This window comes from Oncorhynchus gorbuscha, linkage group LG17, assembly GCF_021184085.1.
Source record: "Oncorhynchus gorbuscha isolate QuinsamMale2020 ecotype Even-year linkage group LG17, OgorEven_v1.0, whole genome shotgun sequence".
Taxonomy (NCBI): Eukaryota; Metazoa; Chordata; class Actinopteri; order Salmoniformes; family Salmonidae; genus Oncorhynchus; species Oncorhynchus gorbuscha.
Window position 1 is genome coordinate 44,117,614 of NC_060189.1, and position 27,193 is coordinate 44,144,806.

At 44.1% G+C, this 27,193-nt stretch overlaps 3 protein-coding genes across 12 annotated transcripts in view; 2 read left to right on the forward strand and 1 right to left on the reverse strand.

Moving 5' to 3' along the window:
• On the forward strand, nucleotides 1-9,495 carry ptgr2 (prostaglandin reductase 2). 6 transcript variants are annotated; one of them, XM_046308376.1, is made up of 10 exons: nucleotides 1-114; nucleotides 2,391-2,509; nucleotides 2,788-2,979; nucleotides 6,087-6,257; nucleotides 6,489-6,698; nucleotides 7,772-7,893; nucleotides 8,103-8,190; nucleotides 8,621-8,652; nucleotides 9,153-9,192; nucleotides 9,291-9,495. In XM_046308376.1, the coding sequence occupies exons 1-9, from the start codon at nucleotides 75-77 to the stop codon at nucleotides 9,166-9,168; spliced, it is 990 nt and encodes a 329-aa protein (XP_046164332.1). In that variant the 5' UTR covers nucleotides 1-74; the 3' UTR covers nucleotides 9,169-9,192; nucleotides 9,291-9,495. The 6 variants fall into 6 exon arrangements, 5 of the variants coding, with proteins under 5 accessions (XP_046164332.1, XP_046164333.1, XP_046164331.1 ...); XM_046308377.1 differs by lacking the exon at nucleotides 8,621-8,652 and having other exon boundaries at nucleotides 8,103-8,204; XM_046308375.1 differs by lacking the exon at nucleotides 8,621-8,652.
• The window catches only part of tmem62 (transmembrane protein 62), a 22,078-nt gene continuing 4,146 nt past the window's right edge, over nucleotides 9,262-27,193 (reverse strand). Inside the window, exons 1-15 of one of the 3 annotated variants that reach the window (XM_046308373.1) lie at nucleotides 24,344-24,497; nucleotides 18,495-18,696; nucleotides 18,003-18,114; nucleotides 17,717-17,854; nucleotides 17,162-17,207; nucleotides 16,286-16,427; nucleotides 15,924-16,048; nucleotides 15,399-15,521; nucleotides 15,042-15,197; nucleotides 13,183-13,342; nucleotides 12,892-13,005; nucleotides 12,602-12,686; nucleotides 12,244-12,345; nucleotides 11,862-11,980; nucleotides 9,262-11,609 (exon numbers count right to left, since the gene is read on the reverse strand). In XM_046308373.1, coding sequence (XP_046164329.1) covers nucleotides 11,289-11,609; nucleotides 11,862-11,980; nucleotides 12,244-12,345; nucleotides 12,602-12,686; nucleotides 12,892-13,005; nucleotides 13,183-13,342; nucleotides 15,042-15,197; nucleotides 15,399-15,521; nucleotides 15,924-16,048; nucleotides 16,286-16,427; nucleotides 17,162-17,207; nucleotides 17,717-17,854; nucleotides 18,003-18,114; nucleotides 18,495-18,695 — 1,944 coding nt within the window. In that variant the 5' untranslated portion in view covers nucleotide 18,696; nucleotides 24,344-24,497 and the 3' untranslated portion in view covers nucleotides 9,262-11,288. Of the gene's footprint in view, nucleotides 11,610-11,861; nucleotides 11,981-12,243; nucleotides 12,346-12,601; nucleotides 12,687-12,891; nucleotides 13,006-13,182; nucleotides 13,343-15,041; nucleotides 15,198-15,398; nucleotides 15,522-15,923; nucleotides 16,049-16,285; nucleotides 16,428-17,161; nucleotides 17,208-17,716; nucleotides 17,855-18,002; nucleotides 18,115-18,494; nucleotides 18,697-18,918; nucleotides 19,978-24,343; nucleotides 24,498-27,193 lie in introns of those variants that run through there. The other 2 variants (XM_046308372.1, XM_046308374.1) reach the window with 2 other exon arrangements.
• Nucleotides 13,288-27,193, forward strand: part of LOC124001527 (tau-tubulin kinase 2-like) — a 37,730-nt gene continuing 23,824 nt past the window's right edge. Inside the window, exons 1-3 of one of the 3 annotated variants that reach the window (XM_046308367.1) lie at nucleotides 13,288-13,417; nucleotides 24,130-24,311; nucleotides 25,137-25,284. In XM_046308367.1, the coding sequence (XP_046164323.1) occupies nucleotides 24,240-24,311; nucleotides 25,137-25,284 (220 nt within the window). In that variant the 5' untranslated portion in view covers nucleotides 13,288-13,417; nucleotides 24,130-24,239. Of the gene's footprint in view, nucleotides 13,418-19,627; nucleotides 20,035-24,129; nucleotides 24,312-25,136; nucleotides 25,285-27,193 lie in introns of those variants that run through there. The other 2 variants (XM_046308366.1, XM_046308369.1) reach the window with 2 other exon arrangements.

A 27,193-nucleotide genomic window follows, 5' to 3' on the forward strand; every position in this document is an offset into this window, starting at 1 on the left:
CCGCCATTAAACCTCATGAAGAAGAAAGACTTAAATAAAAACAACGTTTACTTCTGCCATTTTGACGAGAGAATATGTTGCTTGTGCAGAGAGTGGTGCTTAACTCCCGACCTGGTATGTGTAGACTTCTCAGCTGTGTGATACATTTTATAATTCTCATATAGCGGTCAATTGTACCCTAGCGAGTGTATGAATGGAGACAGTTAAGTTTTTTTGAAACGACTGGTCAATGATTAGCATCGCATTAATGGCGTTACGGCTAATGCGGCATTCACACCCAAGTCGGAACTAAACTCGAAAATGTACAACTTGTTATCTGGTTGTAGTTATACACGTGCCGCTTTCAAGCAGTTAGTATGTCGAAATTGTCCTAGTTTCAACTAGTACGTGAATGCAGCATAACTTCGTCAAAAGTTCCTGACTGCAACTCTTGTAAGGGTAGGATTGCAAATAAACGCGTACAAAACAAACCGGTTTCCAAACGGACATCTTTGGTTGGGTCCCTTGTCCATTTTATTAGCTGTAAAGATAAAAACACTGCAATATTTACATACAGATAGCTGTAATTAGCATAGGTGCTAGTCCAAACGCAAGCAGATGGCGCTATTGAGTCGTCAAATTAATTATGGTGGGCAGAAAAAGCAAGAAGGTGGGCGGAGCCATATTTCCGTTAGGGAACACCTACTCAAATTCCTGTGTGCAATATCTCAATTCGCCCTTGCATTCCTGAACGCAATTTTTAGAATGATAGCTTTGGAAACGGCACTTTGGAGATCAAATGTTTAATCAATGAGAGAATATGCAGAAATGTTGACCAAATTCCTTCTACTGTCGGCCACTGGGGTTCCTCATCACCATATGTGGTAGTGAGGGGAAACACCAACCGGATGCTTCACATTTATAAATCCGGTCAAATATCTTTATAATTGATGGTTCGAGACCTGCTCCCTGCTGTTTCATTACAATATTAACTGCTTTGTTGGGATTTGTTTTTCTTAAAGCATGTTAACATCTACACTTGTATTCATCGCATGTGACAACCTCAGTTTAATGGTGTAGGGGCTTTACTACTATAGCCCATAAATACAGTCATGTAAGGTAAAAAGACAACATTTTTTTGGCTAAGGAAAAATTGTGTGTGGGGGGACTTCATACCCTTTAGGTATAAACTAGGCAAGTCGGTGAAGAACATTCTTATATACAATTTTGGCCTACTGGGGAACAGTGGGTTAACTGCTTTGTTCAGGGGTAAAAGGACAGATTTGTACTTTGTCAACTAAGGGATTTGATCCAGCGATCCTTTGGGTGCTGGCCCAACGCTCTAACCACCTGCCACCCCAATAAGAGGTCAGGAAATATTTGTTTTTTAAAACATTTTAACCCCTTTTATTTGTTGCATAAAACTAACTCCATACTTACTTTTGTTTTGCATGGTTACCTTCAGATGAGTCCTGTGATACTTATGGGGGTCGTAGAGAAACTGAGAACACCACCGCGTTTGTGACTCTTTCCAGAGTGAACCTTAACCCTTCTCCTAACCTTAACCTAATTATCATAACCTGCTGCATAAATGATCATAACTTAAAGTCAGTTATGACCAGGGGTCCGTCCAGAGCAGAACCCTTTTTATTTGTTCCTATGTTCTGATCAGACACACCCCCCCCCCCCCTCCGCTTGCTGTTGAACTGGTAAGAGTTGATTGGTTAACTAAGTGAAGGTGCAAAAAGCCACTGAAATTTCACAGGCGGGGAGAGTGTTGGACATGGGGGATTGGCTTTAAGCGCTGAACATCATGATGTGAATTGGAATGTGTTTAAACTATTACTAGCAATTATAACTTCACCAAATTACTTGTATATATCCTACTAGAGATTATGGATATTTTTGTTACTAAAACATTTAACTGTTTCTCAAGATTTTAAAATAACGGTTATGTTCTGGACACTAGCTCATTTTCGTTCTCGATTCAAATCCAAGTGTACTCCTTCAAGGAGTAAATTGTGCACTTGCTCAAAAACCCAACATTTAGGCATGAAGTAGCAAAATGAGCTCAGAGTTTTCCATGTGGAAAATATCAAAATCAGCTTTATGCAACAAAACTCACACTAACTCTGAAGTTCAGAGTTGTCTTAAAAGCACCACCGTACCCTGACTTCATAATAAAAGAATAGTGACGATTAGCTTAGTAACTGTGACGCACCGACGTGAACGCAATTGGTCGACAGTATGCTGGGCGGGTTATACATTCCTCCATTCACTAGCCAATGTGTTTACTATCTCCAAATTTCTTTCAATGTTTCTGGCGTGCCAATGCTCCATCCATGTGACTATAGACTATACAACAACCACATAAGTAGGCCAAATGGCTCTTCTGTGTTTGTGTTTTACAGGGACTGATGGAGAGCCAGTCCCTGGTCATTTCCGTGTGGAAGAGGCGGTTGTAGGACCTTTTCTGAAAGAAGGACAAGTCCTTGTCCGGACCCTCTTCCTGTCTGTTGACCCTTACATGGTGATGCATGGCTGGAAAGAAAAGCTGAAATTAGTCTGCACTTTGCTGACTATATCAAATGTGCATGGAATAAACAAAATGGGACAATTAGTAACCTACGATAAGCTTCCTATTTTATATAGGCTATGTAAAGATGTGGGCATGGTTAACACCTGCATGAAATGCAATTATAGGCATACAAACAGCCATTTTACTTTCACAAGTGCCCAGTTAAGTTATGGGTAAGGTACTCTAAACAAATACACTGTTCATAATGACATTCCATATTCGTCTTGTAGCGATGTCGCATGAACGAAGACACAGGCGTTGAGTACCTGGCTCCATGGGGGCTGTCTGAGTGTGTGGACGGGGGAGGCGTCGGGGTGGTTGAGTTAAGCCGCTGCGATGGCCTCTCTGTGGATGACATGGTCACCTCGTTCAACTGGCACTGGCAGACGCAATGTTTGATGGATGAAAAGCTCTTACAGAAGGTAGGTTTAGTTTATCATCCACCAGTTTGTCTATCCTACATTATAAACTGGGAAGTTCGAGCCCTGAATGCTGACAGCCGTGGTATGTCACAAGTATGATTTATATTAGTTTTTTTTGTTTTTTTTTTGTTACTGCTCTAACCAGATTATAATGGCAATAAGGCACCTCTGCAGTTTGTGGCGTATATGGCCAATATACCACGGCTAAGGGCTGTATCTAGGCACTCTGTTTGGTCTTAAGAATAGCCCTTAGCTGTGGTATATTGGCCATATACAGTTGACGTCTGAAGTTTACATGCACTACTCCTCAAATTTCTTGTTAACAAACTATAGTTTTGGCAAGTCAGTTAGGACATCTACTTTGCATGACACAAATGTTTCCAACAATTGTTTACAGACAGATTATTTAACTTATAATTCACTGTCACAATTCCAGTGGGTCAGAAGTTTATATACACTAAGTTGACTGTGCCCTTAAAAAGCTTGGAAAATTCCAGAAAATGTCATGGCTTTAGAAGCTTCTGATAGGCTAATTGACATTTGAGTCAATTGGAGGTGTGGCTGTATTTCAAGGCCTACCTTCAAACTCAGTGCCTCTGTGCTTGACATCATGGGAAATCAAAAGAAATCAGCCAAGACCTCAGAAAACAAATTGTAGCCCTCCACAAGTCTTGTTCATCCTTGGGCGCAATTTCCAAACGCCTGAAGGTACCATGTTCATCTATACAAACAATAGTACGCAAGTAAGCACCATGGAACCACGCAGCTGTCATACCGCTCAGGAAGGAGATGCTTTCTGTCTCCTAGAGATGAATGTACTTTGGTGAAAATCAATCCCAGAACAACAGCAAAGGACCTTGTGAAGATGCTGGAGAAACTGGTACAAATATCTATATCCACAGTAAAACAAGTCCTATATCGACATAACCCGAGATGCCGCTCAGCAAGGAAGAAGCCACATGGGGATTAAGATTGTACTTTTTGGAGAAATGTCCTCTGGTCTGATGAAACAAAAATAGAACTGTTTGGCCATAATGACCATTGTTATGCATGGAGGTAAAAGGGGGATGCTTGCAAGCCGAAGAACACCATCCCAACCGTGAAGCACGGGGGTGGCAGCATCATGTCGTGGGGGTGCTTTGCTGCAGGAGGGACTGGTGCACTTCACAAAATAGATGACGTTATGAGGATGGAAAATTGTGGATATATTGAAGCAACATCTCAAGACATCAGTCAGGAAGTTAAAGCTTGGTTGCAAATGGGTCTTCCAAATGGACAATGACCCCCAAGCATACTTCCAAAGTTGTGGCAAAATGGCTTAAGGACAACAATGTCAAGATATTGGAGTGGCCATCAAAGCCCTGACCTCAATCCCATACATTTGTGGGAAGAACTGTTAACGCGTGTGTGCGCAAGGAGGCCTACAAACCTGACTCTGTTACACCAGCTTTGTCAGGAGGAGTGGGCTAAAATTCACCTAACTTATTGTGGGAAACTTGTATAAGGCTACCTGACCCGTTTGGGATAGGGGGCAGCATTTTCACGTTTGGATGAAAAGCGTGCCCAGAGTAAACGTCCTGCTACTCAGGCCTAGAAGCTAATATATGCATGTTATTTGTAGTATTGGACAGAACACTCTGACGTTTCTAAAACTTTTTGAATGTCTATGAGTATAACAGAACTTATATGGCAGGTGAGAACCTGAAATCCAACCAATAAGTGGGAAATCTGAGGTTTGTAGGTTTTCAACTCATTGCCTATCAAATAGTGTCTATGGGGTCATATTGCACTTCCTAAGGCTTCCACTAGATGTCTGTCTTTAGAACCTTGTTTGAGGCTACTACTGAAGTGGGGGCGAATGAGAGCTGATTGAATAAGAGGTCTGCCGGAGTGGCATGAGCTGATCACACGCGCACCTGAGAGCGACCTGCGTTCTATTTGCATTTCTAAAGAGGAATTCTCCGGTTGGAACATTATTGAAGATTTATGTTAACATCCTAAAGATTGATTCTATACATTGTTTGACAAGTTTCTACGAAATAACTTTTTAAACTTTCGCCTGGACTTGCCCGTGCATTGCGAGTTTGGATTTGTTTACTAAACACGCTAACAAAAGGAGGTATTTGGACATAAATGATGGACATTATCAAACAAAACATTTATTGTGGCACTGGGATTCCTGGGCGTGCATTCTGATGATCATCAAAGGTAAGTGAATATTTATAACTCCTTTTCTGACTTTTACTGACTCCACAAGATGGCAGGTATCTGCATGGCTTGTTTTTGTGTCTGAGCACCGTACTCAGATTATTGCATGGTTTGCTTTTTCCGTAAAGCTTTTTTGAAATCTGACAGCGTTTTCATTAAGAAGTATATTTATAACTCTGTACATAAACTTTGATGAAAGAGACAACTATTGAGTTTCTGTAAATTGATGTGGCTCTCTCAGCTGTTTGAGGCACAACATTACTGACTGTAAAGCGCCAATATAAACTGAGGTTTTTGGATATAAATATGAACTTTATTGAACAAAACATACATGAAGTTCTTAGTGCCATCTGATGATCATCAAAGGTTAGTGATGAATTTTTATCTCAATGTTTGCTTTTTGTGACTTTTGGCTGGAAAATGGCTGTGTTTTTGTGACTAGGCTTTCGCTGTAAAGCCTTTTTGAAATCTGACACGGTGGTAGATTAACAAGAAGTGAAGCTTTTAATTTGGTGTATTGCACTTGTGAATGTATGACAGTTAATTAAATGTTTCTGAATTTCGCGCTCTGCCTTTTCAGCGGATGTTGTCGGGTTTCCGCCCTAACAAGTTAAACAATTTAATGGCTATGCTACCAAGTACTAGGTATGTAAACTTCTGACCCACTGGAAATGTGATGAAAGAATTAAAAGCTGAATTAAATAATGTACTATTCTGACATTACAATAAAGTGGTGCTCCTAACTGACCTAAGACAGGGTTTTTGCTAGTGCCCTTTTCATACTACTGAGATGAGCAGATCCACCATAGTTTCTGAAATCGTGCCTATATAGGAAGGAGCCTGTACAGTATAGCTATGTTCTTGGACTTTTTATTTTTAATTATCTAAGTTTTCTACAGGTTGAGCCTCAGCTGGTTGATGGACACATATCCTACTTCCTGGGTGCAGTTGGCATGCCTGGTCTCACCGCACTATTGGGTGTTAGAGAGAAGGGTCATGTGACCGACGGAGCCAATCAGACCATGGTGGTCAGTGGAGCTGCAGGGGCTTGTGGGTCCGTAGCTGGGCAGGTAAACGCAAGCATGTTACAGTAACCTGATCTCGTTAAACATGGTATGGTCTCTTTGTGAATGGTGGTTGCCATTTGTCTATCCTCACATTCTCTATACTTGCCCCCAAAACACTTGCTTTCCAAGGTCCCTCTGACATTTTCCATCAATGTGTTTTATGAGAGTGAGGTGATGGGACGCAAGAGATGAATTTAAGACTACCAGGGTTTCTGTGTTCCTCCTGCTCTCCAGATTGGCCGTGTGGATGGCTGTACCAGGGTGGTGGGGATCTGTGGGTCTGATGAGAAGTGCAGAGTCCTTGTGGAGGATCTGGGGTTCTCTGCAGCAGTCAACTACCGTCAGGGGGATGTGGCCACAGCACTGAGAGAAAGTTGTCCTAATGGAGTGGATGTCTACTTTGACAATGTGGGAGGGCCCATAAGCGACGCTGTAATAGCACAGGTAAGCAGGCTTTACTGTCTTTGGGTGTCTTGACGCAGACAGGATATTGAGAGATTGGGACTGTGGTTCTATCTGCAGTTGTCGGAATTGCGTTATAGACCTAGCCTTCTGTTCAATGTTCTCTACCTAATATAGTACTCAATTTGTGTGTTCAGACAGCAATCATTTGCTGAAGTGGTTACACTAGTTGTCAGAATAACAACGGGTGTGTGCAGTAGTGTAGGATGATTGGTGCTCCTGCTTCCCATCACTCGGAAGTTATGTAGCAAGATTGCCTACATTGCCTGCCGTGGACGTTTTCCAGTTTGCGTTGCAGTTTCAAAATCAGTGTAAGAACACTTTATTTTTTAAAGCCTCAAAGGATAAGATTATCCTAGTCCTTTTGGGCTAGCCACAGCACTCTACTAGCTAGGCAATGTTAGCTGTCTCGCTTTCTAGGACATTCACTCATTTGCTTGTAAACAATATGCTAGTTGGCTACCACGTTCTTCTCAACAGTATCTAGCAAGCCACAAGATGCCAAAAAACAGTCAACCACAGGGCAAATCAGATTTGACAATTCACATGGTCAGGAATCTGTTCCGTTTGACTTCAAATCACAAAGTCTCCTATCCAATGTGTCCTTTATTGTCTGTTCAGACTGCAGGAAAGAGTGCATTTCAGTAGAATATGCAAAAAAAGAATTTCAGTCGCTTCAAACTGCCAATGTAAACAAGGCTTAAGGGCTTCTTTACACTACTTTGATGACAAACTAGGTCCAGGAGAGACTCGTGTAAGGAGATGGTAGTGTGGGACACATACACCATCTAAGTGGTACAGTGTAAAGACAATGGCTCACACATGTTCCTGCCAGAATTACCTTAAAGACCTTAATTCCCAACCCACCTCACACCTGATTCAATTAGTCAACTAATCATCAAGCCTTTGACTAATTTAATCAGGTGTTTACTGGTAAAAGAAATGAAATGTTGGGGGGGGGGGGCTTGAGGAGAGGGTTGGAGTATGGAGCAGTTTTGCTCTGTCCACCCTGATAGTGACTGACACGCATTCCACTTTCTTTCATTCATCTCCAGATGAACAATGATGGTCACGTTATCCTTTGTGGACAGATCTCCCAGTACAACAAGGACGTGCCCTACCCACCACCTCTCTGTGATGAGACTAGGGAGGCACTGCAAAGTAAAAACATAACCAGGTACTCAATGGTCTGTCTCTCAGATAACTGAAGGAACATTTGGCATTGCAGTAGTACTTTATATGATTCTGGTATACTTTAATAGTCATTTGAAGTGTATGACTAAATATTTGATAAATCTGTAAACGGTTCTAACACATTTGAGATGCCTGAGCTGCTAGTTGGCCCAGTCTGCATCGGTGTTAGAAAGCTCTACTCTGTCCCACCAGGGAGCGGTTCATGGTGCTGAACTACATGGAGAAACACGAAGCCGGCATAATCCAGCTCAGTCAGTGGGTCAGGGAGGGGCAGATCAAGGCAAGGCAAAGTCTGTGAGGCCATCTTGATGTTTTGTATACTTGGAAGTTCTGAAGTTTAAAACTTAGTAGACCTCTCTTGCGAGGGTTCTGCACATTTCTACCAACATGGTGCTACATTTAAGGTTGTTACTTGGTGGGGGGGCTTTCAACACCAAACTGATCAAATACCAAAGTCAGTGGCCACTATCTGATATTTTCCTGATTGACTGATCCAACTGAGTCGCTTAATCAGAATAGTTGACAAGTCAGATTTTTCTTTTTGATTGAAGCCTGCACATTGCTTGATAGCTTTCGAATCTGAGTGTGGAAGTCTCAGTCCGCCCTCTTTAACATGTAGAGTAAAACAATTAACGGCCTCTTTACAAATCAGAATGTTGCATAAACTTCATTTGAACTACCTTTTTTTTGTCTGCTGATTTCGCCCTTAGGTGGGTGGAAATTTGAGACAAATTATCCAAAGGTAAGTTATTAAAACGACTTTCAGAACGCTTGTCTTTATATTCTTCTGTCGTTTTTGTATTTTCACAACAGATGAAACATTTTGCAATGGAATCCGATTAATGAATTACACCCCAGGTGAGGCGCAATACGACTCAAGCGCTTCCAGCTGATTGACAGGAAATGTGCTTCGGTCAGCAATGTTCGGTTACATTCAGCTATTTTACATAGTGTGCTTTACGTGTGACTGCATCGAGATGCAAGCCGACAGAACCATATACCTACAGGCGCTCTTAAGTTGGGTAAATGATTCTTTCCTTTGGATATTTTTTCTCAAATTATGACCCACAAGGACCAACCGCACAGACAACTGGTAAAATCTGAGATTTGAGCACATGGTGAACAGTGGTGCCATGTTGCCAGAAATGGTTACTCAACCTTCCCCCTCAGCTTGACACCCCATATCAGAGTACCTTATCTTTTTTGCACTATATGATTTTTGTCCCTCCATTCTCCCTTCAGGTGTTGGAGACTGTAGTTAATGGCATTGAGAATATGGGAGGTAAGTGTGTCGCTGGTAATGGTGTAGTTGCACTTAAATGACCATCTTAAAATCAATTTACCACAAACCTGAGAATTGAGCTTTACTTTATTTTGCAGTGGCCTTTTGCTCCATGATGAAAGGAGGAAACATTGGTAAACAGATCATTAAAATATCAGATTGATTCAAATCCCTGGTGGCACCATCAGAAGCTACTGGAATCACAAGCTTTTTTTTTTTTTTTTTTTACACACTACTTCCTGCCTTTGATTTCTATACTGACAACTGGATGGACTGAATAAAATGATTTGTAGTTGCACTGTACTGAATGTCTCTTTTCTTATAACCTTTGTAATATACTTAACCGATCTGTGACAGTCTATTTATCAACATGCTAAATTGCAAAGAATTCAATGAAGTCTTAGATCTCATTCCACTTGACTAAACAATTTATTTCACAGCACTATAAACCATTAATAAAATCTGAACCGTCTTCATTTCAATGATCAATTTGAAAATGGGTATCTGATTTTACATTTGCCACAATCTATTTCATGAGTAACATTACAGCAAACATCAAAGTAGTGGTAATGCTCTGCCCAGATGCCAGTTTTAATTCTGCTCTCATGCAAAGTCCTTATGGAATTATGTTTGGCCTGACGAGGAGTTGGCAAAATATCAGACTGGCACCCAGGCTACCTACCTAGCTTGGGGCAACTGCTGGTGAAACTGAGTCAGCCAACCCTTTACATTCTGGTGTTAAAGCTGACCATGAATAAAGTACAGCTCTGGACAATCAAGTCATAAAACCTTTAATCTCCACTTCATAATCAGCATTGGGCAACTTGTGCGATTGCTCTAATAAACCCTGATACATGGGACCAATACGAACTTTGATACATTCTCTAAAGGAGAACCACAACTCCCTGACCGACGATCCAATCCTAGGGGAAATGAAGACAGTGGGACGTGGATAGTGGTAAAAAGAGACTGTCCACACCAAGGGTTGAACCATAGCACCGCCCACAAGCAATGTGACATCCGTAAAGTTTAGTCAAACTTAAATTCCAATTTTCTTAATTCAATGTAGAAATTGAACCCCAACCTGAGTCCAGAGTAGTGCTGGACTTTGGCAGGTGCTCTCACCTCAACATTTCTATTGCTTGAGCTCCATGTTCCTCTTAGAATATTAGCTCAAATATTGTGACGCTCCGGCACCTAAATACAAACAGTACCAGCACCTATTTCAGTCTAAGTCAAGCGCCCAGTGCTGGTCTGAAACTCCCCAAAATATCTGCTTTCTATACATAACACAGCTGCCCAAATCAACTTCTCAATAGAGAACCATCAAGGAAATAATAAATGAAAGTGGCACAATCTCAGGTCATTGCACCCGTGCTATTATTTAGCATTGATTGTATAGATTCACCACTGAGCTAATATTGAATATATAAAAAGGTCAGTCTTTTGGTTCAAGTCCTCTCATTCCTGAGTAACAGCTGATATCTTAAGCCAGATTCTCAGAGCTCAAAATAAACATTTAAACTACCTCCGATGGGTGATTGGTCTGCTATACCTATGTAAAATATAACTAGTTTGCAATGACCAAATACAAAACCTGCCAGAGCAGGACTGAATATGTATCCTCTGGCAGTGGTGATGTGGCAGTTGGCCGAGGCAACACTATGAATTGAATAACCGCTAGAAATCAAGTCTCAAGTGGGCAACTAATACATACGTTTACCACAGCAGAATACAGCTGTGAGAGACTTCAATCTGCTTTGAGGAACAGCAGTCATTGGCTGAACAATCAATTCTATCCACAATATATACTGAACTAGTGTCTTCACTGTACGAACACCTTCATTGCGCTGACTGTGTATAGGGGTGTGGTCTACACATGCAATACACTAACATGCATATGAAACAACTACTTTTAAACTGTTTAAAAATGTGGGAAATAGGATGAGGGGAAAGTAGCTGTGAAGGGAGAGCGAGAAACAACTTTGCACAAAAGAGTAGTTTCAAATATGGGATAGAAAAGTAGAGCCAATGTAGTTTGCCATAACTAAGAGAATCCCCCAGTAGAAAGAAAATCAAGAAAATAAGTGCAACTGTCAAGAGGCTGTGGTTGTCTTGCTGTCGTCACGGAGACAGGGGGCGGGGCCCTTCCAGGCGCGGTAGACCAATAGCAGGGCGATCCCTACTGCCCACGTGCGGACTGGGGACAGGAAGAAGGCCAGCGGTCCATATGTCTCCAGCAGGAAGTAACAAGAGTATCCCTGCCAGGCTAGCAGCAGCAACATGGCTGTATGCACCCCCAGAGTCTTCCACCGATAGCCCGGACGCAAGAAGTGTGAGCGGAAGGAGTTACCACGACTACGCAGGTGAAGGATCCAGCACAGGTAACAGGTGAGAGGCATGTTGAAGAAGAGCAGCTGTTGGGGAAATGGAGGGAAGACACAGGGATAAGAGTTGTCAACTACAGGTAACCCTTTTTAAGGGAAAAAGGACCACTGCCTTAAAGTCTCCCCCTTCTTTATACATCCGGTAGAACTTTACTAAAAGCCACCAGGCATGACGTATTATAATGCAGTTATCATGCACTAAGACCTGTCATGAGCATGTATGAACACCGTATCTCTCAATATCATCTCATAATGATCCTGACTAAATACCAGCCTCCTCACCTGCCCCACCCCAACAACATAAGTGAGACTTCCCTCGAGGAAGTGTCCGTCGATAACCACTCCGAAGGCAAAGCAAGCCCCACTGTGACCATCAATCAACTCTCCTATGAACCAGGGACCTGCAGAGACAGGGTGAGTAGACGAACACAACACAGTCAGTGCTAATTGGCATATTTCCCCTTGGCCCTAACCCTAAGATGTTTGAGGATATGAAGGGTCTGGATAGGTATAATCAAATAAAGGATTACAGGCTCACACCTTACAGCTCTATAAATGTTGAAGGGACACAGGCAAGGGGTAGGGAGCAAGTTGAGACCGGCTGACAGGGTGAAGAGACGGAGTTTAATGGATGGTTGTCCTCTGGATCCAGTAGGAAACTCACCTAAGGCAGTGCAGAGGTTGAAGAGCAGTAGAGAGTAGTAGAAAGTGTCTGCTTTACTGACCAAGTGCAGGGACAGACAGGCGCAAGAGGACAGACTTGACCCTGGGAGACACAGGAAAACGGGTAAGATTGAAAACTACAAATCGATGAAAAGAGTTGTCACAGACAACAAATTGCGTATTACAGACAATACATGTATTTATCAACATGAGGTTGTGTGGAATGATATGCAAAAATCCTAGATTTTCTTTCACTGTATAGGATGGCTGATAACAATAACTATGGCCATTTTCACACCGGTAACAACCAGCTTGATACTACCATGGTTGACGTGACAGGAGTGTCTGGCGGATCTCACCTCTGACAGAGGGCAGAGGCATGAACCTGAACGCCACAAGCACTCCAATATTCAGCAGCATCCCTGTGACAAAGGCTACCCGGGCCTGTGGACAGACAGGACCGTTTATACAGTAGGTCTACAGAGCACAGCTGGTGAAGACATGATGGTTAAATGTTAGAAGACCTTTTGCTATAGAGTTTGAGTCAGCAAGTACCGTACAGGCAGAGAGGCAGGTCAACAACTGGAAGGTCGCCCGTTCGTATCTCAAGACTGACAGGAAAATCAAGTATTCTGCTTTGTCTTCTTACCAGAATGTAGTGGTCAGTGAGCAGGATGAAGGACTGGAAGAAACCAAAGCTGGGGGAGAGGTCCTCTTCCAGAGTGAAGAGCTGTTCTCGGAAAGTCGACCGCCCCACCGCGTCCTAACACAAAAACACGCACACAGAATAAGAGAGGCCACTTCACCTGAACTAGTAACAAAACATCTGGTAGCTATCTGAGAAAACATTGGCTAACTTTTGAACAACTTTTTAAAACATTTGACAACCTCTTAGCATGTCTATATAATAGAAGATATGAGGTAATGGGTGTTGTGCAACCTTCACTTTGACAGTGACAGTGTGCAGCCCAGCGAGGTAGAGCGAGGGTTCCCATGGCACCACATACAGAGGACCTCCAGCAGACTGGCCTTCACCCATCTCCACCCCGTCCACGCTGACGTGAACTGCTGTGACCGGGGCATCAGAGAAGGCCAGGATCCTGAGGGGACCGGAGAGGCCAGGGTTAGAATACAGGAGGATAGGGGAAGATTATCACACACATCTGCAGAGACAGGTGAGCCAAAATGAAACATTGTTGACAAACTTTGTGGTATGGAGATACAGTTGAAGTCAGAGGTTTACATACACCTTTGACAAATACATTTAACTCAGTTTTTCACAATTCCTTACATTTAATCCTAGTAAAAATTCCCTGTCTTAGGTCAGTTAGGATCACCACTTTATTTTAAGAATGAAATGTCAGAATAATAGTAGAGTGATTTATTTCAGCTTTTATTTCTTTAATCACATTCCCAGTGGGTCAGAAGTTTACATACACTCAATTAGTATTTGGTAGCATTGCCTTTCAATTGTTTAACTTGAGTCAAACTTTTCAGGTAGCCTTACACAAGCTTCCCACAATAAGTTGGGTGAATTTTGGCCCATTCCTCCTGACAGAGCTGGTGTCAGGTTTGTAGGCCTCCTTCCTCACACATGCTTTTTCAGGTGTGCCCACAAATGTTCTATGGGATTGAGGTCAGGACTTTGATGGCCACTCCAATACCTTGACATTGTTGTCCTTAAGCCATTTTGTCACAACTTTGGAAGTATGCTTGGGGTCATTGCCCATTTGGAAGACCCATTTGCGACCAAGCTTTAACTTCCTGACTGATGTCTTGAGATGTTGCTTCAATGTATCCACATAATTTTCTATTTTGTGAAGTGCACCAGTCCCTCCTGCAGCAAAGCACCCCCACAACGTGATGCTGCCACCCCGTGCTTCACAGTTGGGATGGTGTTCTTCAGCTTGCAAGCCTCCCCCTTTTTCCTCCAAACATAACGATGGTCATTATGGCCAAACAGTTCTATTTTTGTTTCATCAGACCAGAGGACATTTAACCAAAAAGTACGATTTTTGTCCCCATGTGCAGTTGCAAACCGTAGTCTGGCTTTTTAATGGAGGTTTGGAGCAGTGGCTTTTTCCTTGCAGAGTTTTCTGAGGTCTTGCCTGATTTATTTAAATTTTCCCAAGATGTCAAGCAAAGAGGGACTGGGTTGGAAGGTCGGCCTTGAAATTCATCCACAGGTACACCTCCAATTGACTCAAATGATGTCAATTAGCCTATCAGAAGCTTCTAAAGCCATGACATCATTTTTTGGAATTTTCCAAGCTGTTTAAAGGCACAGTCAACTTAGTGTATATAAACTTCTGACACACTGGAATTGTGATACAGTGAATTATAAGTGAAATAATCTGTCTGTAAACAATTGTTGGAAGAATGACTTGTCATGCACAAAGTAGATGTCCTAACCGACTTGCCAAAACTATAGTTGTTAACAAGAAATTTGTGGAGTGGTTGAAAAAACGACTCCAACCTAAGTGTATCGAAACTTCCGACTTCAACTGTAGGTGATAAAGAACCTTTTCACACTATTGTGCTGAACTGTACTGGTTCCAATATTTTCTTTGCATATTACCCTGTCCAGCACAGTTCCAGCAGCTGTGGTGGATGTGTAACCAGTTCAGTTCGGCTGAGTAGTGTGAAAAGGGTGATCGTTTTATGGAATAGAGAGATAGATGATATGGTATATGTGTGTAAAAAAAGGCATAGTGGGTGATGGTGATTCTGTATGGTGGTGTAGGTTAGAGGTCACGGCATGGGGTTTAGGGTTGAGAAGCACACACACAGAAGGGACACCTGATGTGGGTAGAGCTTTGTATTCTCCCCAGTGGCTCCACTCCAGGATGGAGGTACTGCGCCTCCTTGGGGTTGGTGATGAGTACTGCAGGCCACTGCTGAAACTTCAGGTCCATGAAACTCAGCAGGTCATGGTCAAATGCCAGCACTCTGTACCTGAAGAGAGGGGGAGAAAGGAAGGAAGAAAGAAAGAGGGGGAGAAAGAAGGACAGAATGACCGAGAAAGAGAGAGAAAAGGAATATATCGGTGTGATAACTTTATTTGTAGCACAATTTAAACAGACCACAAATACAGGTGTATGTGTTTGTCTGAGCCTGAGGGAGTGTGTAAAAAGTATGATGCATCTATAGACTTACCTGCGATTGTCCATCCAGTCACCTAGCTCCAGTTCCAGGGTGCCCTCAGGGTGTCTGCTGTGTAGTACAGGCATCAGACCGCCCAGAGTGTGTAGGTGACCACACAGGTACGCTACAGCCGAGCTACACACACACACACACACACACAGGTAACAATTACATCACAGATGTATATGGTACAAAAATCTCAACTAACTGGATTCAATAACTGTGCTATTGAGTATGTATAACGTTCGGACACTGTGTTGCAATAGTGCTTTAAAGGAGCTTGTTCCGAAAAGCGTTGGCAATAAATATAATTGAATGGCTTTTCCGGAACCTTATTTTACCATTTCCACTATGCTATTAACTATGTTACAACTAAAAACTGACCTATGCCAGAACTGTTATAACAACAGTATATTAGTTAATTATACAAAACCTGTTTAGAGGGTGTTTAAATGAGAGAGGCAGACTAACATAAAGGAAGGCTTACAGAAACCCACAAACATTATTTTGTTACCTCATCTCACACACATCTGTTACCTCATCACGCCTCTCAGCCCTGGAAAGGGGGAGATGACCGTTGAAGTGGTGTAGTGGCCAAACCAGATGGTCTGGTTGCTGCTGTGGCTCTCAGTCCTGAAGGATGCCAACAGGTCCATCTGAGTCTAATGTATGGTGTTGCATAAGGACATTTAAAAAAAATATTACGCAAATAGACTGTAATGTCTCAGTCTTAAGTTTAAATTAATGACAGAGTAGGGTGGGAAAGTATTTAGTTTTGTTGCGCTAGCCTGCTCCCAGATCAGTTTGTGTTGTATTGTATAGCCAACTCATATGGTTGTTGTAATGCCAAACAGATCTGGGACCAGGCTGGTGTTAAGCTGGTTGGGGGCATACTGTACCTGGTTGAGAATGCCATAGAAGTTGTACGGCCGCTTGGGTCCGGGGGTGATGGTTGCATCAGCACAGATGAAGGAGTAGTTGCCGAAGGGAGTCTTGTGGACATAGTGGAAGGAGCCAACTTTCTGATTGGCTGAGTATTTCCTGGGAATAAAAACAGGCATCATTATTGTGTGGCAGAATTTGTGACTGCATACAGTGTGGTGTGCATGTTGGAACAAACCTCAACAATTACCATGCAGACACGAGACAGATGTCATATTTTGAGAGACTGTGTTTCAAAAAGAGAATGAGCTACAAACTGTGGAGCAGGGTCTCCCAAACTCGGTGCACGTTTTGGTTTTTGCCCTTGTACTACACAGCTGATTCCAATAATCAACTAATCATCAAGCTTTGATCATTTTAATCAGCTTGTAAATTGTATATCTGGCTTTAGATTGATTCTAACTATCTGAGCTAGATATAAAGCTATGTTAATAAGTCTAGTGCTCATGTTACACAGACAAGCGAACGCTGAGAGGCAACTCACTCACACTAGCTACACTAGAGAGAGCTGGAGAGCTGGTTGCTAGAAAGCTAGTCATATAACTAGTAGGAGTCTCTGAACATAAATCACAGTGACACTTGTCATATTTCAGGGGTATTCAACTCTGACCCTACGAGGTCCGGAACCTGCTGGTTCTCTGTTCTACCGGATAATTAATTGCACTCACCTGGTGTCCCAGGTATAAATCAATCCCTGAATAGAGGGCAACAATGAGAAAGCGCAGTGGAACTGGCTTCGAGGTCCAGAGCTGAGTTGAAAGGGCCTACTGTATGTCTTTGACACATGTAAACAACATTCATTCCAGATATAGCAGGCAAGAGTGAACACTGACCTGTAGTAGTTGTTGACACTATCCAAGGAAATAATATTGAAGGCATCTATCAGAAAGATAATAAAAACAGGAATGTAGCTAAGTAAGAGAGACCTTGCAAAACATAATGAACATATACCATCTCCTGGCCAAGGTATCTAACCTTGGTATTAATTCCCTCATCCCTTTTGATTAATATCTATCCATACCAGTAACCACAGGGACTCACATAGCCTAAATGTCCTGCTGTTACGATCTATTCTGGACTGAACTAATGTCAACCAGAGAAAGGCTCTTTTGACGTGTCTTTAACAACGGGTTGTAGTGGACAGTTAGGCTGTAGGAGATTTCGTGTTTCAACTCGAATAGCATTTGTGATTCAATATCAATGGAGGGGCATTAAGCAGTGACGGTCCTGACTGCTCAGCTTTGAGGTAAAATTCCATACCAATCTATCAACCCTGTTCATAGGATCTTCCCGATTTTTTTTTTTTTTTTTTTTTTTTTTTTGGGGGGTGGATTCTGGAAATCATGAAGTGTAAGAGAATATCAGAGGAGGTATATTATATTAGTCACCATGGTTTCCGCGGATGTCAATCCATTTTGTGCGTTCCAGCACCCGAGACCTCTTCAAGATGTCGTGATAGGCCTGCCACTCCACCTCATGCTGCAGGGAGCCCACCTTGCTCTCGGTCTTCGCATCCGTCAGGTCTCCTGTTGGGTGGACAGACGGAGTGACTTATGAGAAATAACAACTCACTTCAGGTTCATGGCTGCTCTTGTGATAGTGCTGAAACTCTGCGAGCTGTAATGTTTGGGGGCTGCTAATAAACTAATGAGCAAGAAGCAATGGCCGAAGTACCTGTTGCGAGCACAAGAGCTGGTTGGATCACTTCAACGGTATTAGTGCAGAACTTCTCAAAGTCATAAATTCGTTTTTTGTCATGGAATCGACTGATATGAATGTCAGACACCTGTGCGGGTACAGGACATCATTCAGGGGTTAAAAGCACAAACTAGGGCATCATCTAGCTCGTTTTGACAAGATATTCCACTTGGTACATCCCCTCCTCTCGTCAACAAACATGTTACTTATTACCTAGCTAGTTACAACTGGGTTCAAAGTTTATAACCTGATGGCTGGCCGGTGCCAACTTTGTCCATGCATGACAGCACAGCACCCAAAAAAGGAAACTGGACTGTGACCCCATCCAGTGTAGATTGTGACATGACCACTACTACCCAGTGGGCTACTTACTTGCTAACAGCTGTCACCCTGACAATTGACACTGACAGTCACAAAACTTAGTTAGCAATTAGCTAGCAAATCGAGTTAGAAGCTGGATCCACTCACCTGCACGAACCAGAATATGTTATCCAATTCGCCGCCGGGATACGGAGGAAGACATGTCCTAGCCTCCTCTCCATCCCCGGCGTTGAACTGCGGAACACTCCGTTTGGGGTGCCAGGAGGTGTCATAGCTCTCCAGCACCCAGGAAGCTAAGCACGCCAGTGCTAGTCCCACAAGAACTAGCGCTCCGAACAGCTTGAGCATCCTGTAGTGACGAAAGAGCGGTGGGAATCTACTGGACAGAATACTGGCGAGAGCAACATCAACACACCTATGCTAGCTATATTAGCTACTAACTACATTGAGCCGCTGGCCACTCAGACCGTTCGATTTCTATTTGCGACCATAGCCAGATCGAGCTACACACGAAACATTGTCCTCTCAGATTGTTTTGAAAAAGCTAGCTATAAGGAAATACCATACTGACCGGTTGTGCATGGCTACGTCATCGCTGTATGAATCACTCCCACAAATCCCTGCGCGGGTGTAATTTAGGGTCCAGTTCCAAACCAAATCTCTTGACTCTGTTCCTAGTTTCTTGTTGATTTGCTCGTTGCACTTCTTAAAATACATACACAACCAGATAGGTGCAAGCAGCATGTGAGAGAACCTAGCACATTCCCGTTTCCTAATACTTATTTATAGATAAGCAATGTTCTAGTGGCAAGAATTAGAGGTTGAGATGTAATTGGTTGGGATTGGCTCCAAATCTAAATGAGCAGTTTTTAACATAATCTTCATGCTCTTTTGAAGTATGTTATTCTTACAAATCTAATGCTTAGCTTTTAGCAAATGCTCAGTGAATTATGGTTATTCATACAAGGACTCATAAAATGTGGTAGAGAGACAATATCAAAGCACACATGATATTGTGCGGAAGCATGTTGTTATCACACAACAGTATGCTTATGCAACAAATTCTACAATGCTGTCATATCTGGATCTTCATTGATGAAAAAAGGCCTGATTAAAATGAAAGAAAACAGAATATAATACAATTGAATATAATATAATAGAGGTGGTGAAATTCTAATACGAGGCTACACTTGCAAGAGCGTGTAATAGTAACTAAAGGCTGGGCATCTCCTATCGGGCAAACAAATACGCAATGTACAAATGTATTATTAGAGAATATTGGGCGCGACCACGCTCATGATTCATAATACACGTGCACTAGCGCTTTAAAGCCCACGCTCGTTCACATAGCGAGCTGTTGCGAGGGGGATAGGATCGTGAGCGCGCGGGCAGGCAGGCAGATCATCAGAGAAGAGTAGCTAACACGTCACGGATCTGTAGCGATCGAGAGAGATGCTGAGGTGACAGCGAGAGAGAAGGAGAAAAGGGACGATTAGATAAAACTCATAATCCCTGCTGCTAAATTCACATGTGTGCGTGTGAACATCAGCTGCAGAATCAACACCACATGGATAACGCACCCACTATGGAATTCCACTCGATGTCTCAACATTCCATCAAGACAAACATAAAGGATTTTTAGTAACCACACCCGGCTTCTTTCGGATCAAGGATTGGAGCGGCTAAGGTATGGACACCGCTGCTATGCAATCGGATGACACTGACAACTAGCGAACATTAGCTGATGTCAACATACAGGGACAGAGTAGGCCACATTAGCTACATTTGAAACGGACTGATGGAGTATAGCGTCGCTGCCAAGGTCGTTCCATAGCTAGATGCAGTACGATTATATTCTAGAACGCAACGCTTTCCCCATAGCTAAATCAATGCAAAGAGGCACCTAGCATAGCCCGTGTGTACGCTGTGCGTGTACGCGCAATCGTAAATCCACTAGAGCTAGCTAATTACGCAGCTTCGCTATGCAACAACAGGCGCGGAGGTGGCACATTGCAACCACCAATTAGCCAGTTACATAGTCATTGCATTGTAACAGCTGCCTGTAAAGTCATGCGCATTTCTATTGTGTATTGACCACATGCCATTCATGGGAGGGGGAGAGGAGATGTACAGCAAGCTACAATCCACATGCAAATACATTTTTCATATCAGCTTTGTCACTCAGGTAGTACAGTACTGAATTCATAGCTTAACATGGTGTGGAAAAGATGTTATCCATGACATGATTATTATGCCACCTGATTCGAGATCCAGAACAAGTTAGTTGAGAATAATATCTTATCAACAGTGCAGGCGAACATTACAACACAGAGAGGCATACAAACAATCAGTACCTACTTTATTCAGTCATTGATCAACACAGTAGGCTACATGCGCTGTAGTAAGGTTCTGATATTGAGAGAGACGACCCCAACATCATTCCCTGCTATCATGCCCACTCACTCTGTACTGTAGCATCATTCTTTGGGTGGAGATGGAACGGGCCTGGCCGGGGGGATGGAGCAGGGCTTACCCATCCCATCCCCATGCTGGCAAAGCTCCAGGGCTTTAAACAGAGAGATGACTGAACAGCCAGGCCCGTGGCAGCGGCAGCAGCTCGGGAATCAAGACACTCACTCCTTTCATCTCCAGAGGAGGCCGTCGCAAATGGCACCCTTTTCCCTACGTAGTCCACTGCTTTTGACCAAAGCTCGGGCTCTATATAAGGAATAGGTTGGAAGGTGTCTCTGGTCCACTGGGTCAGGCTGAGGCTGCTGCAACACCCTCGAACAGGGGAGGGGTGACTGCTCAGAGTCATAGGAATGGAAGTAGGCCTATCCAACAGATATCCATCTGTCATTTCATCATTACTGCTCTATCACTGTGTCATGTAGTCTTCCAGTTCTCCGCAGAGCAGTGCCACAGGCAGCACATTTCAATAGTTCAATTGCCATGGAGTCAGGCAGCATGATTCACGGCGAGACTGAGATGGGTGTCAAATATTTATGATGACTGGTCTAATACCAAATCTCTGCAACCAATGTGTTATTCGGATTCATGATTTGCATCGAGAAGTGTCAGGACAGCAGTGTTTTGTTGATCAGTGAGTCACACAAATAGGTCCCAAATGGCAGCCTATAGGCTATGGTGCACTACTTTTGCAAAAGTGGTGCACTTAAGAGGGAGTAGGGTGCCATTTTGGATTCCTTCCACAACCATGTGGACCAGCCACCTGCTGGCTGAGTGGAATGGTTCTGAACTGGCTCTGAGGCAGCAGGCTGCTTTCTGGCCCTGTATTCATAAACCATCTCAAAGAAGGAGTGCTGATCTAGGAACAGGTTTTCCCGATCCAGATCAGTATGATCTGAAAGTCAAGACTGATCCTAGATCAGCACTCTGAGATGCATTATAAACACAGAAAAGTATTTTGTATAGTGCTTTATGAACACTTTGAGGTGATTCTGTCAAAATGGAAAGCGCTTTACAAATGTAATAAATTATTATTGCCCCAGATGGAGTGATTGAAGAGAGGATACTACTTCCACTGTACAAACTCGTGCTGTTTTTCTAACAGAAATGTATCAAACTCCATGGAGGGAGGAGATTGGAATAAAGCCTCTGTGCCCTTGAAATGTAGGCTACTGCAGAGTGCGTTGTATTGGTGGCTTCTCACACAGAGACAGGGAGGTTGGGCTTCCCCGACTGTGCAACTTTCCTGCCTCAGGGTTTTAGCGGAAGATGGATGTTTCTCATGCTGCTTCTGCACTGATTAGGCCTATATTCAGACGGGAATCCAGCCAATCTCTTACCATCACTCTTTTCCCAGACACGCTTATCTATTCTCTACTGTCGCTACACCACACCAAATGAATGCTGCTCTGCTGGTCTTATCTGGAACTTGAACTATCTTGTGTTCTTAAAAAACAATAAAAAGCCCCTGACATCCATGGAGTGGTGCTTTGACTTCACGACTGCTGCAGTCTGAAGGAGAGGAGATGGAGGGAGAGGGCGGGAGGAAGAGGAAGAGTGGGGGAGAGAGAGAGGCGGAGAGAGAGCGAGAGCGAGCAGAGAGAGCGCTGCTGCTGAGCTAAGGCCACGGACTCTCAACAACGTGTCAACAGCATTGTGTCAGACGTCATGGTCTTGATTTCACCGTGATGTAGCGGTGTCTGTTCCTGTGCTGTACTGACGTCTCCCAGCCCTGTCCCGTTGCATCTTGGGAGTGCTCCTGTGCTGGGGAGACACTGACACTGATGTCATGTCCTGTAACCAAAGAATGCTCTGCGCCCTTGTTGCATAATGCTGGAGCAGCCTACTTGTTCCACACACAGAATGCCGAAGAAAAGTTCTCATCACTGTGGTAGAGACCAGAAGTTAGAGCAGCCTTAAGGGCAGTAAAATAGCAGGAGGCAGCCAAATAGTGTCCAGTTTATTAACAGTGAAAGGTTGTTCCAGGTGAATGACGAAATCCAATGAATACTTACTTTATCTACAAAGGTATTAACAAAATGAACAGACTCTTTAATATACCGTTTTGAATATAAATGGGAAATCTAAGCCTCAATCAGGCCTACTCCGACGAACCAACTATAGCAGGTTGGGGTATACCAGGCTGTGGACAGTCTCCCCACACAGATGACATACCAGGTCATGACCCCTCCCTCTGGTCCATACCGTTAATCATGGAGCTCTTTGACATACATATGGAATTACATCATGTAACGGCATTTTCATTATACCCACATTTAGGCTCTTAAACATTCCTGGCTTATCCTCAAAGCGGGAATTACTTTCAATTGAATGAATATAGATGCATTTCATAGCAATAGTTCTGCAGGCCAACGGGCGGCAAAACGTATCGTGCAGTCGCTCACCCGTGTGCGCTCCCATTACGCACAGACATGGCGGACAAGAAGTCCTAGAGCGCCGAGACGCGAACTTCAAACGCATTGCAAAATGGAAATAAAAACTCTTCTTTCTCGTCAGTGCAGCGAGTGCTCATGTATCTCTGAACATCGCATGCACTTGGAAGATTGGAAAAGTGTCACATACTGCATTTAAATATGAACCTGAAATGCCTCACAATGAGTGCAGCTTCACCAAACATTTCCTCAACACATTATTAGCCTTGCGCCTTGCGCACTGTACATACTCATGATATTGGCAAAAGAGGAAACTAACACCAGTATATAGACTTAGGATACATTAATTACTCGATATACGGTGAAACAATTTAGAAGGTGAATTAAATAAATGATGGTTGTGTGGTGGTGCTGTGAGAGAGAGAGAGAGAGAGAGAGAGAGAGAGAGAGAGAGAGAGAGAGAGAGAGAGAGAGAGAGAGAGAGAGAGAGAGAGAGAGAGAGAGCGCTTGCATGAGACAACTGGGAGCAGCAGTTGTGGCAGCTGCACTTAGGCCATGCAGCACAAAATAGGCTTAGTTAGCACGGGCTACTCCTCAACCCGGGAAGTCAATATCCAGGTTTCAGTCATAAGACCCCCAAAGGCCCCTACTTCAGTTGTCCTCAGCATATCATCTACACCGGCTCGTTGACATTCCTCCGGCATCCAGCACTTGACATCCACAACACATGTATACGCACTCTGACATGCGCTGGTGTACAAAGGGCTTTAGAAATCAATTTGATTTTGACTACGATATGCCGCCCTTGTAGAGGGAAGCGTCGATCAAAGCTATGTCTGAAAGGGCCGCAAACGCTACGGTACGTTGACTGTGGTGGTGGTCTTCTGTGTGTTCCGCCTCTCTCCTGGCCTGTTGGTTAGGTTTCCACGGGGTCCTGATGCCCGGCACAATCTAATAAGGCCGGTCGTGGGTAGCAAGAGTCGCAGAGGGAAAGCCGAAAGGAAGCAGCAGTGAGTCCACCACCGGCGGAATGAGTGCTACAGCAACAGAGCAAGCCGACATCCTAACTGTGCTTGTCCTGGTCAAGGAACGATGGAAAGTGGTAAGTGTGTGTGTGTGTGTGTGTAAGCTTACGTCTGTGTGTCTCTCACCCTTGAGCTATGTCATGTTTTCACCCCCTCTGCAAGCACCAATTCCTCACAACAAGGCTATCTTTGTCCTCCAGGCGTTGCTTAAACTCTCCCCTATGTCCCTATCTTCTCCGTCTCACCTACTGTCCTGGACAGTCTGGGGTCAACTCCCTTTGTGTGCAGTGCACATGCAGCTTTCTGTCACGAAGTGGAGTGGAACTTAATATAGCAGCAGAGCGGCTATTTATAGCCACTCGGTGTGCTTTTCTCAGCACTCAGGCCGTGGCCGTATCCCCCTGTCCTCTCCGCTCCACCAGGGCGTGGTGTGTGTGTGTGTGTGCTTGCACGTGCATGTGTGTGTGTGTGTGTGTAGCTGGGACTGGGCCTGGGAGGAATACTAGGCAGTAACAAAGTACAGCGCCATGGCTCCTCTTCCTGTCTATAGTACTGACTGAGATACTGATGTTACGTAACTCTGCCACTGCTAATCCATTTGAGATGAGCTGCTTCTGACACATACAATTGTGTGTGTGTGTGTGTGTGTGTGTGTGTGTGTGTGTGTGTGTGTGTGTGTGTGTGTAGGGGGTGGGGAAATGTGTGTGTGTGGGTAGGAGTTGGGGAAATGTGTGTATGTGTGGATACTGATAAGAGAGGGAGTAACATGTAAATATGTCTGTGGTAATGGGAAGGAGGAAGTTTGGAAGAGGAAGGGTGATGGGAAGATTTGAAAAATACAATAATGAAGCCTATGTTTTCCACATTATGACAAGCAGTTTTGACTTGGGATGTGTGTGTAGGCAAAGAAGATTGGTGGTGGGGGCTTCGGGGAGATCTACGAGGCGTTGGACCTGCTGACCAGGGTCAGTGTTGCTCTGAAGGTGGAGTCGGCACTGCAGCCCAAACAGGTCCTCAAGATGGAGGTGGCTGTCCTCAAGAAACTCCAGGGTAAGACAGCAATTACCTGCACTTAACCTGCCCTCTGGCTTCTGCCCCCTGCCCACCCTACACTAAACTCAACCACAACCCCCTGCCATAAACTCAACCACAACCCCCTGCCCTGCCCTAAACTCAACCACAACCCCCTGCCCTGCCCTAAACTCAACCACAACCCCCTGCCCTGCCCTAAACTTAACCACAACCCCCTGCCCTGCCCTAAACTTAACCACAACCCCCTGCCCTAAACTCAACGACAACCTCCCTGCCCTGCCCTAAACTCAACCACAACCCCCTGCTCTGCCCTAAACTTAACCACAACCCCTGCCCTGCCCTAAACTCAACCACAACCCCCTGCCCTGCCCTAAACTTAACCACAACCCCTGCCCTGCCCTAAACTTAACCACAACCCCTGCCCTAAACTCAACGACAACCTCCCTGCCCTGCCCTAAACTCAACCACAACCCCCTGCTCTGCCCTAAACTCAACCACAACCCCCTGCCCTGCCCTAAACTTAACCACAACCCCCTGCCCTGCCCTAAACTTAACCACAACCCCCTGCCCTGCCCTAAACTCCACAACCCCTGCCCTAAACTCAACCACAACCCCCTGCCCTGCCCTAAACTTAACCACAACCCCTGCCCTGCCCTAAACTCAACCACAACCCCTGCCCTAAACTAAACCACAACCCCCTGCCCTGCCCTAAACTCAACCAAAACCCCCAGCTCTGCCCTAAACTCAACCACAACCCCTGCTCTGCCCTAAACTCAACCACAACCCCCTGCTCTGCCCTAAACTCAACCACAACCCCCTGCCCTAAACTCAACCACAAGCCATCTGCCCTAAACTCAACCATAAGCCCCCTGTCCTAACCTCAACCACATACTCCCTGCCCAAAACTCAACCACCTCGGCCCTAAACTCAACCTCTCCGAACCAGACCAGTAGTAATTTCAAAGTAGACATTCAACCTAATGTAATCTCAATAAATTGAATTGATATTTTCTTAAAGGTACATGCTCTATTTTATAAGGCAAGGTGATACTGACACTGAATGATAATATGTAGAGATGGAGAGAGAGAGAAAAAACAAGGAAGTGTTGGCAGGGCTCCCGAGTGGCGCAGCGGTCTAAGGCGCTGCATCTCAGTGCTTGCGGCATCACTACAGACATCACTCGAATCCAGGCTGTATCACAATGGTCGTGATTGGGAGTCCACAGGGCGGCGCACAATTGGCCCAGCGTCGTCTGGGTTTGGCCGGTGTAGGCCGTCAATTGTAAATAAGAATTTGTTCTTAACTGACCTGCCAAGTTAAATAAGGTTACATTTATAAATGTAAATGACCCTAGCCTGACTTCAAATCAAACTCCTGATAAAATCCTCCTTCAGAGCAGCAGATCCACAGACCAATTAGGAGAGGAGTTCCTTTGGGGGGCATTTTGTTTTCTTCTTACTTCCTCTCTCCTCTCCCTGGCCTTCTTCCCCTCTGTCAGTCTTTCTGTTTCTCTCTCTGCTCTCTTTTTTTTTCTTTCTTGTTTTCCCTCTTCCTTTTCCCCTCTCTGTCAGTTTTTTTTTTAGCTCGTTGCCGAAAATCAATGGTCTGAGAAGGATCATGTTTGTTTTCTAATGGTTGTGTGTCCGTGTGTGAGTGTGTGAGTGTATAATGGTTGTGTGCTAGAGGATTATGGCTCTATAGCGTCCTGAGGGAAAGAGGATGTAACTTGAAACGTGCTCAACTCTTCCCGTTCTCCCATCCCCCAACATGTTTCCTCCAGCCTCTTTTTCTCAACAGACATTGACTGAAAGGCTAAAAATGAAGCCTTTGTAGATTCTTTTATGGGAGAAAAAACGTGTATGGTAGGCCTTCTCACACTTCTCGAGCATTTGTACGCCGTCAAATATAATGATGCCGGGAATGGGAG